The sequence below is a fragment of the Rutilus rutilus genome (assembly GCF_951802725.1).
Source record: "Rutilus rutilus genome assembly, chromosome: 7".
NCBI classification, from domain to species: Eukaryota; Metazoa; Chordata; class Actinopteri; order Cypriniformes; family Leuciscidae; genus Rutilus; species Rutilus rutilus.
Genome location: NC_140221.1, coordinates 9,960,372 through 9,979,144, shown reverse-complemented (window position 1 = coordinate 9,979,144; position 18,773 = coordinate 9,960,372). Strand labels below are relative to the sequence as shown.

General features: G+C 37.9%; 2 protein-coding genes across 3 annotated transcripts in view; one reads left to right on the top strand and one right to left on the bottom strand.

The window, feature by feature from the left end:
- tmem232 (transmembrane protein 232) overlaps positions 1-10,677 on the top strand; it is a gene marked incomplete at its 5' end in the record, with an annotated part of 29,012 nt that extends 18,335 nt beyond the window's left edge. Inside the window, 3 exons of the mRNA XM_084415192.1 lie at positions 9,051-9,325; positions 10,147-10,225; positions 10,411-10,677. Of these exons, the coding sequence (XP_084271318.1) occupies positions 9,051-9,325; positions 10,147-10,225; positions 10,411-10,560 (504 nt within the window). The 3' untranslated portion in view covers positions 10,561-10,677. The remainder of the gene's footprint in view (positions 1-9,050; positions 9,326-10,146; positions 10,226-10,410) is intronic.
- Positions 10,622-18,773, bottom strand: part of man2a1 (mannosidase, alpha, class 2A, member 1) — a 73,981-nt gene continuing 65,829 nt past the window's right edge. Inside the window, exons 21-22 of one of the 2 annotated variants that reach the window (XM_084415190.1) lie at positions 13,812-13,925; positions 10,622-12,753 (exon numbers count right to left, since the gene is read on the bottom strand). In XM_084415190.1, the coding sequence (XP_084271316.1) occupies positions 12,601-12,753; positions 13,812-13,925 (267 nt within the window). In that variant the 3' untranslated portion in view covers positions 10,622-12,600. The remainder of the gene's footprint in view (positions 12,754-13,811; positions 13,926-18,773) is intronic. The other variant, XM_084415191.1, reaches the window with a different exon arrangement.

Sequence of the window (18,773 nt, the reverse complement as noted above, 5' to 3'; positions counted from 1 at the left end):
TTCTGACCCTCATTTTAACATGCTGTAAAAAAATATCTGTGGGGTATTTTGAGCTAAAACTTCACATACCGGTATACACACTCTGGGGACAACAGAGACTTATTTTACATATTGTAAAAAGGGGCATTATACCACCCCTTTAAGTAAAAATGTTTTAAGTGCAATGTGATTCAGAACCTGAACAATCAACCAAAGGGGCAAAAATATTTCTGAATCCTGACTCTTGTAAACTTAGCAGCTTTAGAACAAACCTTTCCCATTCTTACAACGTATATCTCCCTCTAAGAATGTAAAGTATGACTGATCAAAATCACACATTTTTAGAGGAAAACTCGTCTGTCTGGTTTGAGAGTTGCCTTTGGCACATGACGATATTGCCACCAGTGATGAAGGCTTTTTCCGAGGGAGCACTTGTTGCTGGAATGCACAAGTACTTTCTAGCAAGTTGGCTAACTCTTGGAAAGTTTGCCTCATGGACTTTCCACCATTCCAAGGGATTCAACTCACTTTCTGCATTCGGTGTGGACAAGTATCCCTCTAATTCCCCTTCTCTTGCCTCTTTTAGAGATAAGGAAGCTGATCTTGCAGCTGCAGATGCACTTACAGCAGCTGAGGTTTTCAAAAAGCTGGCAAGTGATTTCTTTGCTTTCTTGGGTGGTGTTTGTTCTGCATCAGGGCTCTGTGATGTGGTGGCAGATGTAGGCGGCTGAACCGATGCTGCTGGATACTGTACGGTCAGCAAAGACTCCAGCTCAGATACAGCTCTGGCTTGTATTCCCTCTATCTTGTCGCTGTCAATATACTGGGTTTTGAACCTGGGATCAACAAGCAAAGCCATATCCAGTAGGCCATCAGTGGTGGGATCCTGATATTTGTCAGTGAGGATATTGAGAATGGTTGTCTTCATTGTTTTTGTTAGTTCAGTGTCATTATAATTCAGGCTCACGATGTTGACTTTCAACAGGTAAAGCACTGGCTTTACGTAGAACTCACTCACATAGTCCTCAATGGAGAGTGTATCAGTAAAGTCTCTCAGTGGTCTCAGTGCCTTTTTCACAGACTCCATCATGTCAATGTCTTGCCATGATGGGAGCAAATGCCTCGTCTTACGGTCTGCCTTCAGGATCTGCAAAATGGGCTTTTCCTGGTCAACCACTTTCTCAATCATGTTGAGTCTGGAACCCCATCATGTTGGGGTCTCGGTGGTGAGTTTCTGTTGAAGTAGTTTCAGCTCAGTTTGAGCATTATTGAGAATGAACTGATGACTTTCTTACTTTCTTCATACGATATATTATGCGTTCAACACAAGGGTCTTTGGCACTTTTTTCTAAAATAAAAAAGGATAAAATGTATTAATTAGATTTAACTACATTTTAATACACACGTTTTTATTTTTCATTTGTAATATTTTATTGAAACCAAACAGATTGTGCTACAATACAATTTTTTTCATATACAAAACATTTAAATATATTAAATATAACCACATTTAAACTCTGTTCACTGTTCCTAATGTAATTAGTAAATATTTAGTATTACAAACAAACTCCTAAATGCCAGTGACAATATCTTATTTTTTAGTTTCACTCACCTATTGCTAGGTGAAGTCTGTGCCCAAAGCACAGCAGACGTGTCCAACTGTTGAGCTCCAAGGCCCTCACCATGTTAGCCCCACTGTCAGTAGTCATGCAGGTCATGTTCGCTTCTTTCAGTCCCCAACATTCAAGTGCTTCCCTAAGGTCTTGTGCTATGAGCTCTCCCGTGTGGTCTTCTGGGAAGTATGTTGTTTCTAGACACACACTGCACAACTTCCAGTCATCAATGAAATGAATGGTCAGACTTTTTTGTGTGAAAAGGCATCTGAAATAATAAATTTTGTGTCTTGCTGCGGCATTCGGAATACAGCCATGGAATGGCCGTGGCGGAAAAATATTTGCGGCAGGGTATCTCCTAACGGAGATCTACGACTTGGAGCAGTCTTTTGAAGCCCTCATTTTCCACAGTTCAGTTCAGTATCCTTGGCCAGGTGAAATGTCATTGCATCAGTTACATCTTTCCAGCGTTTACTTGTCCTGTCATATGGAGTTCCCGTCTCAAATGCCTCCTTCGTTAGAGTTGTTTGTTTAAGACTTGTAGCCTCTGTCTGCTGCATGGTTGTGCCCGATGCACTCACGCTGGGTCCCCTCCCAATTTGAGTGTCAGCATATTCTTTAGGATGTTTTCTAAAAAGATTTGTCGTGTTGCCATCCGATATGCGAATCTTATCATTGCAACACATTACAAATAACTGTTGATTGCGCCGTGTCTGTTATGGAAAATCCAAACCATTTCCATATTACCGATGTTGAATTGTTTTTTAGGGACCAACTCCTCCGTGTTTTCATCCATCGTCACTGTGTTGCTAAATCTCACAAGCAATGTATATGATCCTGTTAACACGCCGACATCTAGCGCGCCTTGCATTGCATGTTGTGACGTAGGTGAAAGCCATAGAACTGCAACTGATAGAATGTGCACTGTATCACGATACAACGATATTTCCAAAAAAGTGCATCGTGGAGAAATTGTAATCGTTCACGATCACATATCGTCATATCGCACACCCCTATTGAAGAGGATTTCATATTTAATTAATATTCGTAATGATTTTGGTTGATTGGTCATTCCTTTTTAGCTAAGATTTCCAGTGTTTTTAAAAGTCCCACTCCAACACCTCCTGGCTTTTGATGTAGATATGACAAAAGGAGAAAGAAAGGAGAAAAGAGAAGAAATGTAAAAAGAAAAGAGAATTTGGATGGTACTTTTTGGTCACAGAAGACCTAGTAAAAAGTCCTCCTCCAAGCTCCAGCCTGCATTGAGTCCGACTGGAGTGTTGACGGCCTCCAAGTTCCAGTCCGCACTGAGTCCGACAGGAGTGGGAATACCCTCCAAGCTCCAGTCCACACTGAGTCCGACTGGTGTGTTGATGCCTTCCAAGCTCCAGTCTGCTCTGAGTCTGATTAGGGTCTTTACGCCCTCCAAACTCCAGTCCGCACTGAGTCCGACTGGAGTGTTAAAATCCTCCAAGCTCCAGTCTGCTCTGAGTCCGACTGGAGTGTAAATACCCTCCAAGCTCCAGTCCGTAATGAGTCCGACTGGAGTGTGAACACCCTTCACGCTCCAGCCCTCAGTGTGTTCGACTGGAGTGTTAATGCCCTCAAAGCTCCAGTTCACACTGTCTGTTTGAAGTGTTGATGCCCTCCAAGCTCCATCCGCACTCTCTGTGACTGGAGTGTAAATGCAATCCAAGCTCCAGCCTGCAATGTGTCCGACTGGAGCGTCAATGCCCTAAAACATTCAGCCCGTAATGTATGCGGCTGGAGAGTCGACGCCCTCCAAGCTCCATCCCTCAATGTGTCTGATTGGAGAGTGGACGTTCTCCAAGCTCCAACCTGCTATGTGTTCGACTGGAGTGGCGATGCCTTCCAAGCTCCAGCTTTTTTTTTTTGGAGCGTCATGGAGGCAGAATCAATGAGAAGTTAGCCCAGGCTGTCATGCGGCAAGTAACACAAGCCGCTTACATGAGCTGCCAACAAGGAGTGCTCCACCGAGACATCAAAAAGGAAAACCTTTCAATCAACAAGAACACCCTAGAAGTCGAACTGATTGACTTTGGCTGCGGCAACCTCCTTCAAAGCTCAAACTATACTACATTCATGGGTAGGTATTGAAGCCATAGAATAGGAATAACTTAAATGGCACCTAATGATTTCTTGCATACTAATAAATACCAAGGCAAAATGCTGTGGTAATGCAATACCCATAATACAAAATCTCTTTCTTACAGGCACACACGACTGTACTGCCCACCCGAATTCATATCAAATGGCCAGTACCACGGGGAGCCAGCAACAGTATATTCATTGGGGGTGCTCTTGTTATCGCTAGTATGCAGGAAATTTACAGACTTCCACATCTTGAATTTGATCAATCTGAACCTTTGGTCCATAGCTGGCTTGTCACAAGGTGAGATCTTTATTACAACAAAGAAGGCCAATTCTAATTCTAAATCATACAAAAGAGAAATAGTTCATAAAACATGGCAGGGTAGATGATGCAGGATTTGTTTACTTTTCTAACCTCCAGTCATGTCTTACAGTTTAGAAAAGAGAAGGTATGAAGGTAATAATGTCTCTCCTATCTTTCAGCATAGAGTTCTGCCAATTGATCTGCTCATGCCTGCAGCGTGAGCCAACACAGCGACTCGATTTGGCCAAGATTATTTTCCATGAATGGATTAAGGTACTGAATTACAAATATTTTTAAGAAATATTATCCAGCAAAAAAAAAAAAAAAAAAAAAAAATATATATATATATATATATATATATATATTGTTGCAAAAATTTTTTTTTAATTAAAATGTTTTAATTTGAATTTAAAATCTTATTTTAATGTATGTCCTCTGAGGACACCTTGTGAAATGGGAGGAAGTTGTTGTTCAAAATATTACTAAATAATAAACCTGATTTTTGCTTTTGTTTCAGGTCACAGATGTGAGAAATATATCGAAAAATAGTTTTATGTAGTCTGATGTTTTCTGGTTTATTCAATATTTATACTATGCAGTAGCACTAAAAAGAAGCCCTTAAATGTGATTTATTTTAAACAAAACCTCATTCAGAGATTTTTTTGACAAAATAGTCTTATTGATTTGTCCTAACAGTATCTAGTTTAAACATTTTTAAATGTTAAATGTATTGTTCTTTCTCTTAATGATGCATGTAGAGTTTTTTTTTTAACAAAATGCACAGATCAGATTTTTTTTTTTCTAGATACAACCAAGTGTGTTTACAATAATGACCCGCCAATACACACCAGGGCTGTGCATTAGCGCCATGGATGACATCTTGTGAGGAGCATTAGTACTGAATGTTTTTTGTTTGTAATTAAAGTCACCATGAAATCAAAATGGACAATTTTTATTCTTTAAGGGATATTGCAAGGTTAATTATAAATGATGTATCCGTGCACATTATTATTATTATTTTTTTAAATCACGTGTCAAACTCTAATCAAAATAACTTCCCCTCCCTCTTGCAGCGACATATCTAACTGGTATGAGGTAATAAAGCTCTGTCTGACCCGTTTAAGCTCTGCTGCTTTTAATTGTTTTTCTGTGCAAGTATGCGCTAGACAGACGTCTGACCATTGTGCCATGTCTTGTGCTCGAGACTCTTCTTGTCCATTCTCCAGCATCACGGATCTGCAGTTACTATTGCGTAGGCTACTATAGTAACTGCAGTATTGTAGTAACTATTATGCATCTCGAGTTTTTAAGAGCAAAAACATGTTCTCTGTGATCATCCCTTTTTGCTTGTCACTCAAAAGTAAAAAAATTACAATTGTAATTTTTTTTGTCAATTTTACAGTAATTTACCGGTTTAATGTGTGAAAGGGTCTAATTGTCAAAACACTGTATTGTTTAATGGTCTTTTCGTTTTTTTCACCTTGTTTCCCCATGTTACCGTTTTATGGTCTTTTAGTTTGTTTCACCTTGTTTTCCTATTTCCTTTATTCCCCATGTCCCCACTCTTCATTTGTTTCCATAGCAACCCATTGTGTTTACCTGCGTCTCGTTTAGCTCCATCGCTTGGACGGTGTATTTAAACCCTCATTTCAGTTCAGTTCTTTGTCTGGTGTTTTCAATGTAAAGGTAGGTTTGTGTTAGTCATGTGTAGTGTTTCTGTTCCCTCTTAAGCCAGAGTGTTTTGTTTTGCTTATTTAGTTTAATAAAGACTGCTGCAAAAGGATCTTCTATTTGCTTCATTGTGGAACCAACCCGTGACAGAACACCAGACCTTAATAATATGAATCTCACAGCAGCCCACATTTGCCCTGAGTACTAACTACTAAACCTCTGCCAGAATGGTTACCCCCTGGAGAGGTGCATGGAGGATTTTTTTTGGACTTATACTATCGAATCCCCTTGAGTAGACACATGCTAAAAGCATGTTTTTGGGAGGTGCTGGATGACTATTGTATGTCTTCCTCTTGCCAGGAAGGGACAGCATGATGTTAGCTCAGTACATCAGCTATGTTTTCTGGCTGGATGGTTCTGATTTTATTGTGGAGAAGCTGTATGAGGACCACGCCAGAGATGTTCCAGTCCTCCCCAGGCCAGCACCCAGAGCCAATTCAACCTCTTGCCATACCCGCATTGGACCATCATCCAGAGCCCACCACAGTCTCAGAGAATGAATTTAATCCCCCCCCACAAAGCTAGAGCCAGAGCAACTGCCAGGGGCCAATTTCATCCTGGAGCCTGACCAGGTGGGTGAGCTGGCACCAACGTCTGTCACTGAGGCATATTAGTAGAGTTCAAGGATATGGATTGGAGCCCCGTCTACTCTCCTGTCGCTGAGGCACGTTCACTAAACTCGGTCCCCAATATATAAGTAATTGATGTTCTGGATTATGTCATGTTTCAAGGTCTCCAGTCTCAGCTGGTCCCGTCCTGTCTTTCTCCTTCATCGCCAGCTCCAAAGTCTCCTTCACCGCAGATGGTCCCACCCAGCTTTCCTCTCACTTCTCCTCTGCCAAAGCCATGCAGTTCCTCGGCCCTGCCTCCACTGGCTCCCTTCAGCCCCTCGGCTTCTCCTTAATGGTTCCCCCCAAGCTGCTTTGGGCTTCCCAGTCATCATCTCCGCCTTGGTCTGTGGATCCCTCAGCTCCACTTCAGGCCTTCGAGCCCCAGACTCCACCTCATCGGCTTCACCTTGGCTCCACACCCAATTGGCTTCACTGTGGTCTGTCGTCCATCATGCTCTGCCGGGTGTGACCGGCCCAATTCTGACCACTGTTACGCTCTAAGTTGTGTTGTTTAATTGAGAGAAGACACGGAACACTGGAACTGCTGCTGACAGAGGGTTTATTATCATGGAGCATGTAGATGGTACTGGATGGATTAAAGAGCGAAATGTTTTCTCTGTGATTTTATCACCTCTCCTCAACGTGCTCAAAGCAGTCTCAACAAACATTACAATGATAATAACATCAAAAATACAATGGATGAAAACATGTCGCAAACATTAAGTGCAAAATGAATTGTCACAACAATTTATCTAAGCATACAATATAATCTCTTGCAGCTGATTTTAAATCAATCATGAATTAGAAAAGAAAAAAAAATTATACAAAATGAATACATTGGAAAAATGAACAAATGAAGAGTTCAGATGCAAAAGCCTCTTAAGTGCCATCTGAAATTTTCTTCTAGAATGATCATTTTTATCAAGCTTGTATATTTAAGTTTAATAATTTCACTTAAATGGCAATGCAAATGACCTATCAATTGTCATTTAAGTGAAATTACTTAACTTAAATATACAAGCTTTATGATCATTCTAGAAGAAAATTTCAGATGGCACTTAGAGGCTTTTGCATCTGAACTCTTCAAATATAATTTAAACCATACCTGGATGAATTAAAGAGAGAATACAGCAATGAGAAATGTTTTCTCTGTGATTTTATCACCTGCACAGATTAAAGGCAAGTTAATTAATCAGTTAAAATCACCACGTTCTGTTGACGCACACACATATATACTCTAACTGCTGTACCCCGTAATAAAACTACCAAATCCTATCCATCCATTCATAAAACACTTCCTAGGACATTTATAACAGTCTTAACAATAATATTACTGCATATTATGTACTTCTGAGAAAGAGTTCTGAGAACTTTTATAAGCTTATATTGAAAGAGCACCTCTAACTGCTTACCTCTCCTCAACGTGTTCAAAGCAGTCTGAGGACGCAGCGTGAGCTGAACGGGAATGACGTCACGACGTCAGTACAAATACATCATAAAACTCCTTTTCCAAATTGACACTAATGATGTTTAAAACAAACTTATAGCGTTGTCTTAGACAAATTAGTATAAAGTAAATAAATCAACATCGACAGGAAGGATCATTAGTGAAATACATTCATTCACATTGTAAATATGGATATCAACATTTGTCACACGGGCTGCCTTGTCCCTCTGGCTCCACCTTGGTCAATCTTTGCTCTGGCTCTGCTTCTGGAACCTCAGCTTCGCCTTGACCCTCCACCCCTCTGCTGGGCTCCTTGCCTCCTTCCCTCTGGTTCCGCCTTCCGGTAGGGGAATTTACTGTCATGGTCATGCTCTGTTTTACGGACGTCTAGTTTGTCCTGTTTCCTTTGTTCCCGCTCTTCATTTGTTTTCATAGTAACCCATTGTGTTCATCTGCGTCTAGTTTAGTGTCAGTGTTTGGTCTGTGTATTTAAACCCTCTATTCAGTTCAGTTCTTTGTCTGGTGTCTTCAAGGTTAAGGTTGGTTTTCGTTACTCGTGTGTAGTTCTTCCATGCCTTCTTATGCCAGAATGTTTTGTTGATTTAGTTTAATAAAAACTGCTGCAAAAGGATCCTCTATTCACCTCAATGTGGAACCAACTTGTGACACTATTATCTTTATAATTTTTGTTTTGATCAATTTAATGCATCCTTGCTGAATTAAAGTATTAATTTCTTTCCAAAAAACAACAACAACAAACACTTACTGACTCCAAACATTTAAACAGTAGTGCATACTATATACACTGTAACAATTTTAAAAGTAGTATGTTATCCTGGCATTTTTTTTATCACACTCCAACTTTGTTTCAGTAGGAAACACATCAGTATGTTTGTCAGACCATTTCCTGAGGTCTTTACAGTGCTATCTCCAAACAGACGAAAGAAAGCAGTTGTGTTTTGTGTTAAATTTCACTCCAATCCAGCTGAATAATGCATAAAGCTTTTGTACATTCAGTACACATTTTAAAGTTATATTGTGCCAACACTGAAATGACATTATAATACAGAGTTCATAAGGCTAAGTAAATCTGAATGCTAAAGCACATGGTTGGCTTTAAACATGCATCTGGTGCGATACTGCATTAAACTCTGACACAATGAAATCAGATGAGTCAAGAAGAGAATCTTAATTCAAGCTTCTACATGATCAATATAACCTGCAGTTTCTCCCTGTTATTACCTCCTTTCCAGGGTGATAAAAGGCTCCTGGAGAACCACAGAGAGAGAATGAGAAGTTCACACACAGTTTATGTGTGTGGATGTGCACAGAGCGAGTGGATCACTAGGCGGCTGGCACACACTCTTTCCAAGATCTGGCCTCCAGTTAAGCTCACTACTCATTCTGCAAACCACCGACACAGAATAAAAACCACCAAACCCAGGAAAGTGGCAGTTTCCACCGCCACTGGAGAAGGATGCCCTGAACCACCTCAGACTATTACTAAAGGCGCTCACAAGACACCAAGGTTATTGGCCTCTCTCTGAAAATTGCAGCTGGTACACTTAACACTGAAGTACTGTATTTATTTTTTTGACATGGTACCAAGGTAATACCATGTTTTTGGACACATACCATTGGTTATCAGGTTTTGGGGTCTCATTTTACTGTAATTATTGTAGTTAGACAATATATTGACAGATATATTACTTTGTAAAATATTTCAAAAAATATATACATTACCGTTCAAAGTTTGGGATTAGAACGATTTTTGTTGTTGTTGTTGTAAGACAATACTTTTATTCAGCAAAGATGCTTTAAACAGAGCAAAAATGTATGTTTTAAACATTAATAATGATAAGAAATGTTTCTTGAGAAGCAAATCATTCATATTAGAATGATTTCTGAAGGATCTTGTGACACTGAAGGCCTTGGGTAATGATGCTGAAAATTCAGACTTGCCATCACAGAAAGAAAAAAAAAATCTTTTTAAAATAGAAAACATATTTTAAATTGTAATGATATTTCATAATATTACTGTTTTACTGTATTTTTGATCAAATCAATTCATAAGAGACTTCATAAAAATCTTGCAGATCCCAAAATGTAATCTAATTTGCTTTCGTTAAATTGCATTATGTATCATTATACCAGCCACTGGCTACTCCGCTCTCAATACTGTATATTATTTTTACATTGGCCATTGAAAAACTTACATGACCATGTTTCAGTTCCATGGTATATATCAAAATACCACAATATTACCATATAATACCATCACTGTGCCATGGTACCATACAATACTTCATTTCATCTCTTTCATTTCAAATATGTGCCAAATTTGATCAGACAGGGCAGACATGGACCTTCCCATCTGGACCTGAGAACCAGGACTGATATTGATCTGATGAAAGTTGTGGAAGATCAAGTGAGTATTGCATTCCCTTTGATTCAGTCATAACGCTAGGCTTTCCTAACCAAGTTTAGATTAGTATTTACATAACAAGAGGTACAGTAGTTGTTTGTTAATGGCACCCAATGAGCTCTAAACTGGAGAAAGTTTCTAAGAAATATGTGCAGAGAATGTCTAATAATCTATTCTAACACTTTTAGTGGCAAAAGGAATTGAAAATAGTGATGGAAAGAGAGGAAGAAATTGAAAAGACAGTGCTGGAAAAAAGAAAGCAAGAGGAGGAGGAGACGATCATGAAGAAACGCATGGAAAAGGTCAAAAAGCACACAAAACCTTACGAGCTGCCGTGAACCAATATATGATTTTACCGTCAAGTCTATAAATCACTGAGAAATAGTGGCAAACACATCCTTAAAATTCAAACAAATAAAAGACTGAACAATTTTTATTTTTCTGTAACATTCCTTTCAAATGACAGACAGACAGACATTCGTTGCCTAAAATTGTAATTGGCAACACTGGTAAAAAGACATTCTCTACAGATAGTCACCACACTTTTGCAAGATAAAAAATTGAGGGATATTCTCACAGGGTCAGAAAGCATTTGGCCTGCTTTCATAATCCTGATTCACTAGTCACAGACCAATTTGGTCATAAAGGTGTGAATTAAGCAGCTAGTTGGAATACAGTGATCACAGCACTTCTGACTGACCAGTCGAAATTTTCATAAAAGGAAAAAGAAAAACATGCTGAATCAACTCTAACATTCGGAAGGAAAAAAAATAATCACAGTAGCAAGTCAACAAATGATCATCGTTCACACTCAAGACAAGCAGCCTAAAAAAAGACACCCAGAGTATAAGACAGATAATGGACTCCCTTCCAGAATAAACGTCACAGAATGAAGGCCAATTCATTTGAGAAAAAAACATTCATATATATCGTAATGTGTGGCAAATCTACATATCAGAAAGAGTTTCAAGAATTTTGCCAGGTAAAATTGGGATCTCTTGGAGAATTACTGCCAGGCAATGTCTGACTAGAGGAAGTCTGTGATTTAAGGTCTAAAAAAATAGATCATTGTTGCATAAGACAAAAATGTACATTTGCATAGTTTGATTGTATAATAAATCTAGCTTTTTTTTCCGTTCATAAACTTCAACACAATCACTTTATAATCCATAATAACCATGACACCATTTCATGATCAAGCACTCCTTCCAACTCAACCATTGCGAGAATTTTTATTTCTATTGATATAAATATATGCATGTTTATAACCATATACACTGTAAATTGCTGCCTTAAATTTTTTAAGTATAATCAACTTGGATGTTTCAGTCATTTCAACTTAAATTACATTAAAATTAGTTGAATCTTGTCAAAAAAAAAAAAATGCTTAACTTATTTTGATGAGTTAAAGCAGTGTGAAAACATATGGTGTCGTAACTTATGTTTTACAGTGTAGCCTAATATATTAAATAAAACATTTTATTTCTTCTATGATAATTATCATCTCTGGGAACAATGGAATTAAATCTTCATTACACATTCTTTAGTACAAGACACCCACCAACCTTTGGTCAATTTATGTTGCTACTGAACCTATTTACAATCCTTCAGATTGAATAAAATAGACAAAAGTAAAAAAAAAAAAAAAAAAAAGCAACCAATATATACTATCTATATATTTTGAAAAAACAGAAAATGACAAAAATCACTTAAGAAAGATAGAAACAAAATCACATTAAATGGTCCATTTCAATGAATGTGATAAACACACATTGCAGTCATTTGCATTGTTAGAAATAATCAAGGGACATTTAAAGAAATAAAGACGCAACATTTAAAATGTCTGTTGTTAGTGTTTTCTATGTTATAATTTAATAAATGTGTTCAATTTTAAAATTGCTTATTTTATCACATCCATTAAGAAAGCCACCATGTGAGACTAAGGCACAATTCAGATTAAAAAAAGTTTGGGATGAAAATAAAATAATAAAAGAAAAAGGTAAATCCAATCAATTTTCCAATCCATATATTAACTTTAATCTGGGAATTGAGGATAAATTGAACAGGGCACAAGCCCTCTGATCAAAAAGAAGCTTTTCTCTTCATCAAATAACAGAAGCAAGAAAAGCGTTTCGACACTTTAAAACCGTACAACAACTTGTACGATCCCAGCAAAGAAAAACGTCAACTCTCAGCACAGTGAATCACACATGAGAAGCTTCACGTTATGTTAAAAGAACCTGAGAGAGCTGGTTGGGAATTCTTGTAGATTTCATATTGCACTTTGCAGTGAAGCGTAAGGTTTCTATTAACGATCATTGAAGTAGTCCTCGGCTGAAGGCTCTCGAGTGCGTGAGCCGGTGTGACTGCGGCTCGGCTCAGCCCAGCTGCAGGCGGTAAGTCCTGATTTCCATGGGTTTAAGGCTGATCTCCTGCGGGTTGGCTTCACTAGTGTATGTGTGCATCAGAGACAGCGAAACAGGAGTGATGCTTTTCACCTTCAGATCTGTCAGGAGCTTCTCTAAATTAATCTACACACACACACACACACACACACACACACACAGCAAACAGTATGTTGATTAGAGCATTTCCAACACAACAAGTTCAAGCAAGCATGCATTGAGTCACGGCCTTAGACTTTGATTTTTCACTTGTAAAACGTAAGATGGTTAGCATATCTGACAGTTCACAGGCTTAGCTTGTAAACCTTTCAGACTAAGTGGAAAGTAAACAACTTTTATTTACTTATGGGATTTATAGCTCATTGCATTATTTACATAAACATCATTGAGGTGAAGTTTTAAAAAGTTTGGATTTTAAAACATTTTCTCCTGTCCTATCTTAATATGTTTCTACGTAAGCCTATGTATGGCCAATTCACACCAAGGACAATAACTAAAAATATAAAGAGTCCACACCACAACTATAACAACAATGGCACAGAGAAATGATATCATATATCACTCTTGGAACAGTTTTTCCAGCTGATGAGCAATATAAACACTGACAGCCAATCAGAATCCATCCTGCTTTAAAGAGCTCGAGCATTTAAAGCGACAGGCGACATAACTGGAGTGCGTCTGCTGGTGTGGACGTTAATATAGTTATCGTTCTTGGTGTGAACAGGCCTTAACACTGTGACTCTATGGCCCTATCAAAGCATTGCTCTGTTTATTTGAGCATCTGAGCAGTGTGTTTGGCAAATATCTGCTTTGGCGATATATCAGAAGGTGAAGATTTTCAGTGAATAACTTTGAAGTAGGTTTGTTTCTTCAAAAAACCTTTATGGTGATTTTTTTTTTTGTGCCCTTACTGAAACTTGAATGCTCTAATCCCATTTCATAATTGGATAGTAAAAAAATGACCACTAAGTTCTCCCTTTTGTGTTCTATGGAATATGTGTTTTATGTTTAAAACTGATTTTCATTTTTGAAATAACTATCCCTTTGGAAACAAATGTACACATTTGTAAATATAATTCTCAAGTTCTTTCAAAAGTCAGCCCAAAATTAAGTAGCAGTGATGAGACTCTCTTTGAATTTTTGATGTGTCTGTGTGTGGGAAGCCGCGTGATCTGCTGCTTTACCTTGCCACTTGTGGTGGCACACAGTAGGCCAGTGTTCCGATTGGAGAAGCCACAGTCAAAGCCTTTTCTGTGCAGTATCAAAGCAGCTTGCTCGGATGGACCTCCCCCTTCCTCCTGCGAGAGAAACGAGATGGAGCCTCAGGCCGCATAAACACAACACTGTTTCTTCTGACTGAGCCAATAATGGAGCAGTGCTTTGCGCTCTTCAGCTGCAGCTCAGCACCACAGCGAGAGTCTCTCCCATCACAACTTGATGGGAAGAGCCTCTCCTTGAGACAGCGGAAAGCAAAGGAACTTGAAGCAATCGTCCTGGTTCAAAATAACTTAGCTTTATCAACAGCAGCCGATTTTGCTAGAATTTCAACGTCCTTCGGCTTGTAAACGAATCAAAGATTGCATTTACAGTAATGCACTTACAATGGATTGATGGGGCAAGGCATTGTGGGGGTTCAAAAGCAGAAATTAATTTTCACGTATTCTTTATGAAACACACATATTTGCTCTAAAAATGTTATTATTTGAGCTGTACAAACCTGGATTTCATAAAGTTGTTTAAAAAAATGATGCGTTACTGATGGTAACCTTTTATTTTTTTTTAAAGTGGTCATGATATGAGAAATCAAATTTGCCTTGATCTTTTGACATATAAGGGTACGTTTACACGACAACGATTATGCTTAAAACGGATTCAAGTTTTTCCTTTGAGTCTTCCGCGTACAGACGACACCATTGTTAAAACGAAACACCATAGACTGAACACGTGTGCATGACGTTATCGTCTTCAGAGATTCACGTTTTTGTTGTTTACACGGAGACCGGTTTCAAAAGTTTGCGTTTTCAGGCACTCAAAACTCTGTCGTCGTGTAAACGAACGGCCAAAACGCATAAAAAGTTTTACGCTTTTAGTTGAAAACGGTGTTGTGTAAACAGCCCCTTCAGGGTCTTTGTACCATTAAAACACCCCTAACCCAAGTTTAATAGCTTAAAAATATCCTCCTCATTATAAACAAAGCATTTATTTAATCAAGCTCGTTTTGATATCGAGCGACCCGTTGTCACGCTTTTAGTTTGTTTTTTCTCTGTTTTTCCTGTTCTGTTCATGTCTTTGTCTAGGTCAGCTTTCTAGTTTGTAAATTGGTTCAGTTCTTCTCCATTCCCTGCCTGATTGTTTCTATGGTTACAGATTGATTTGAGTCCTCAGTTCAGGTGTTTCATTAATTATCTCATTAGCTCCATTGTTTGCCCTTCAACTTAAGCCCTCACTTTCTGTTAGTTCCTTGTGTTGCAATGTTTGATGTCAGTGTGTTCGTGGCTGTGTTTCAGTTGTCTTTTGTTTTGATTCTTGGATTAAAGATTTATCTTGAGCATCTCCTTCATCGTGCACTTCATTACATGGGCAATTTAATTTGCATATTGCTGCCTCCAGAGCAAGACATCGACGAATAATTATACATCATCGCACAATAGGCCCCAATTAAATAAATAAAAAACTAAAATAATGACTTTATTCAACTATTTCTTCTCTTCCATGTCAGTCTCTTGACACTGCTCACGTTGTAAACACTGCAGCGCTTCCGGGTTCTACGTCAGAACGCCGGCTCATTATTGGCCCGCACTGACCAATACAGAGCAGTGATTGGCTGGCTCCTGCATCAGCATCACACACATGAAAAATATCTTAATTTGTGTTCCGAAGATGAGCGAAAGGTGTGAGGGTGAGTAATTAATTACAGAATTAAAATTTTTGGGAGAACTTACTCTTTAAATGATAGTATTATAACTGCTGTTGTTATTATTAGTAGTAATTCAGGCAATTTCATGACATAACTGTGATGTCAAAACTGCATCTCCCATAAAGGGGCAAACCACTTCATGAAGAATAAAACAGTTTTTTTTCTATAAGACTGACATATCACATGTGTGTTAGAGCTGCACAATATATTGTTTTAGCATCGATATCACAATGTGCGCATCCGCGATAGTCACATCACAGGATGTGCAATGTGAGGTATAGGGATCGTAGTTGATCCGTACAGACCAGGCACCACGGTTCCAAACGCACGTGATTCTTGGATTAATTGCAAAGTTTAACCATTACGGAGTCAAAGTTTATCATTTGCACATGTTTTAGGTCCTGTCAGTTTAAACATTCAAGTGATTTTATACCTTTCAAGCACAAGACGACGCGATTTCGAACACGAACTCAATTCGAACACTGAATTCCGGTCTATTTCGAGTCTATTCGTACCTGAACGGACACGTACACAGAAAATTATGTCAAAATACCAGTAACACTGTATTTTATGTCTTAAGTAAACGTAAAAAACTAATACATATTGTATATTAGATCAGTGCATTAGTTCTTAAAGTGACAGCAGCCAAAAGACAACGAGAAAATCTCTTTTGTAGCTTTAACAAAGATTCATTATATTTCATTTATACAGTGAAGACTATGCAGTGTTTATTTTACATTTTATTGTTCAATTTTTGTACCTGAATGCTGTTAGACTGACCTGAAAACCTTTTTTATTTGCTTGTAATGTGTTTATTATTTACTATGCAGATTCACTCCCCTACAGAATCACCCCAATCATTCTAGAAGGACGAATTCTTTCCAGAGCCATTCAAGTCATCTGGTAAAATTGTTTTCATATCGCACTATACAGTATATCGCAGAAAAACTAAACATCACAATGCCAGTTTTTTCCAATATTGTGTGCATCATTTTATTAATATTTCAAAAAAATCACTATTAATCTCATGAAAAAAAACCTAAAAAACATTTTAATTAGCAAAAGATTATGCACTTTTGGATCTTGTGGCTATACTTTCAAAACCATGTGTTTTAATATTTTCCCCATTACAGAGTCTTTCCCCATAAATGTCCATTGCAGGTGCATTTTTCTTTTTCAAACTGAAATGAGTGGACATTCTTTTCTATCGTATCACTTGTATTGAACCCGGAACATTCCATTAACTTCTTCTGCCGTTATTCATGATAAAATTTGCACTTGAATCTGTACTTGCCCCTTCATGACATAATGAAAACATTTATACAGACATCTCTGCCCAGCAGAATCTCTCATCACTGTAAACCTGGAGCACTAGATTAACAACAGAAACGGTAAATCACTCTGCACAGTCGATAAAGCTCTCACAACTGAGATGAATTTTTTGTTGTGCAAAAATAAATAAATAAATAAATGTAATCAATGTCTTCCATGCTTGAAAAACACTTTTCTTTTCCATTTGCATAGAGGGTGTCCTTGAGTGGATATTGCCATAACACATAACAAAGGAACTTTTCAAGCATTATTTAGCATAGACTTTTAGACTTTCTACCTAGTGCACCAAAAGCTTGTGCAGCCAACTGTCCTATTAATCGTTGTATTTAATATATACATACTGAGAGTGAATTCAGCCTCCCAAATCAGCAGTTAAGGCTTTCTGATGATCTGTCAATCATAATTCAAGCAAGAGACTCTAACTTTGATGATGTCATTCATTGATCAGTCAAACAAAAGGATAGAGGTCAGATACCTGAGACTTAGGGGCTGTTTACACGACACCATTTTCAACTAAAAACGTAAAACGTTTTGGCCGTTCGTTTACACGACAACAGCGTTTTGGGTGCCAGAAAATGCAATCTTTTGAAAACAAGTATCAAAGTGCAAGTTTTTGAAAACGGTCTCCGTGTAAACAACAAAAACGCGAATCTCTGAAGACGATGACGTCATGCACATGCGTATTACGTGTTCAGCCTATAGTGTTTCATCGCCATCTAATGGCCTGGCAGAAGAATACAGCGGTTTTAGTCGTTTTCGAGGATCCGTGTCAATGGGGATCGTTTTGACAATGGTGTCGTCTGTACGCGAATTTTTTTAAAACTTCTCCATTTTAAGCATATCTTTGTCGTGTAGATGAATGAATTCTGGCACACTCTAATGGTGACACCCAAATGAAAAATGGCCATGAATGTAGTCAATAAGTATGGTAGAAACAAAGGCCAAAGGTTTAACGGCTCTGTTCCAAACCTTTGAGAGCTGCATTTTTAGACTTCAGATCTTCTATAAGGCAAGGCAGCAATATAATTGTCACGTGTATGTTCTGTTTTTGATTCAGTTTTCATTGTGTTATGTTTCATTTTGCGAATTAGTTTTGTCATCCTAGTCCCCTGTCAGTCTGTTTCTATGGTTACATATTGATTTGAGTATTCTGTCCAGGTGTGTCTTGTTAATTATCTTGTTAGCTCAGCCCTCACTTGCATTGATGTTGTTAGTTTATATGTCAGGTTGTATGTTGTTGTTACTTTCTCCTGTATATCGCTGTGAGTTTCTGATTAAATACTGTTCCAAGGATCCCTTGTCTTCGTGAGCTATCTACCACAGCAACCCATGACAATACTGCTGTTGTATAATATTATTTTGGCCCAGTTCTAAAGCAGCAAAGGATTTACACTTTAGCATACTTTTAAAGAGTAGTTATAACAGAAATGATACTGTATACTTCAGTGATTCAGTATATTTCAGTGAATATACTTCAGTGCAAACTAAATGTAATGTTCTCGGACACTTAACGGCTTGTTAATTGCAATTAAATAAAAATGTATTATACAAATAATTTAAATTAATATTAAATGCAATTAGCGTTTTGACCCACTGAAGTAGGACTTAAGTACATCTTTATGTGTAATTTCATAATTACTTCTTTTGACTTTGAAATATGGTTGAAGTGTACAGATGAATTTCCTGATGTAAATTTGAAAATACTTTTATTTGAAGTACACTACAGGTGCACTTCTCAGTTAATATGCTACCTGAAAATGTAGACAGCGAGGCAGCTCACTAGAGTTTGGAAATTCCTGTTATAGAGCAATGCTGTTTGTGAAATATCCATTAATAGGTAATATCATTTCCTTTTATTATACATTTTTCCTGTGGGTCTCAATTTAGTCACAATTAG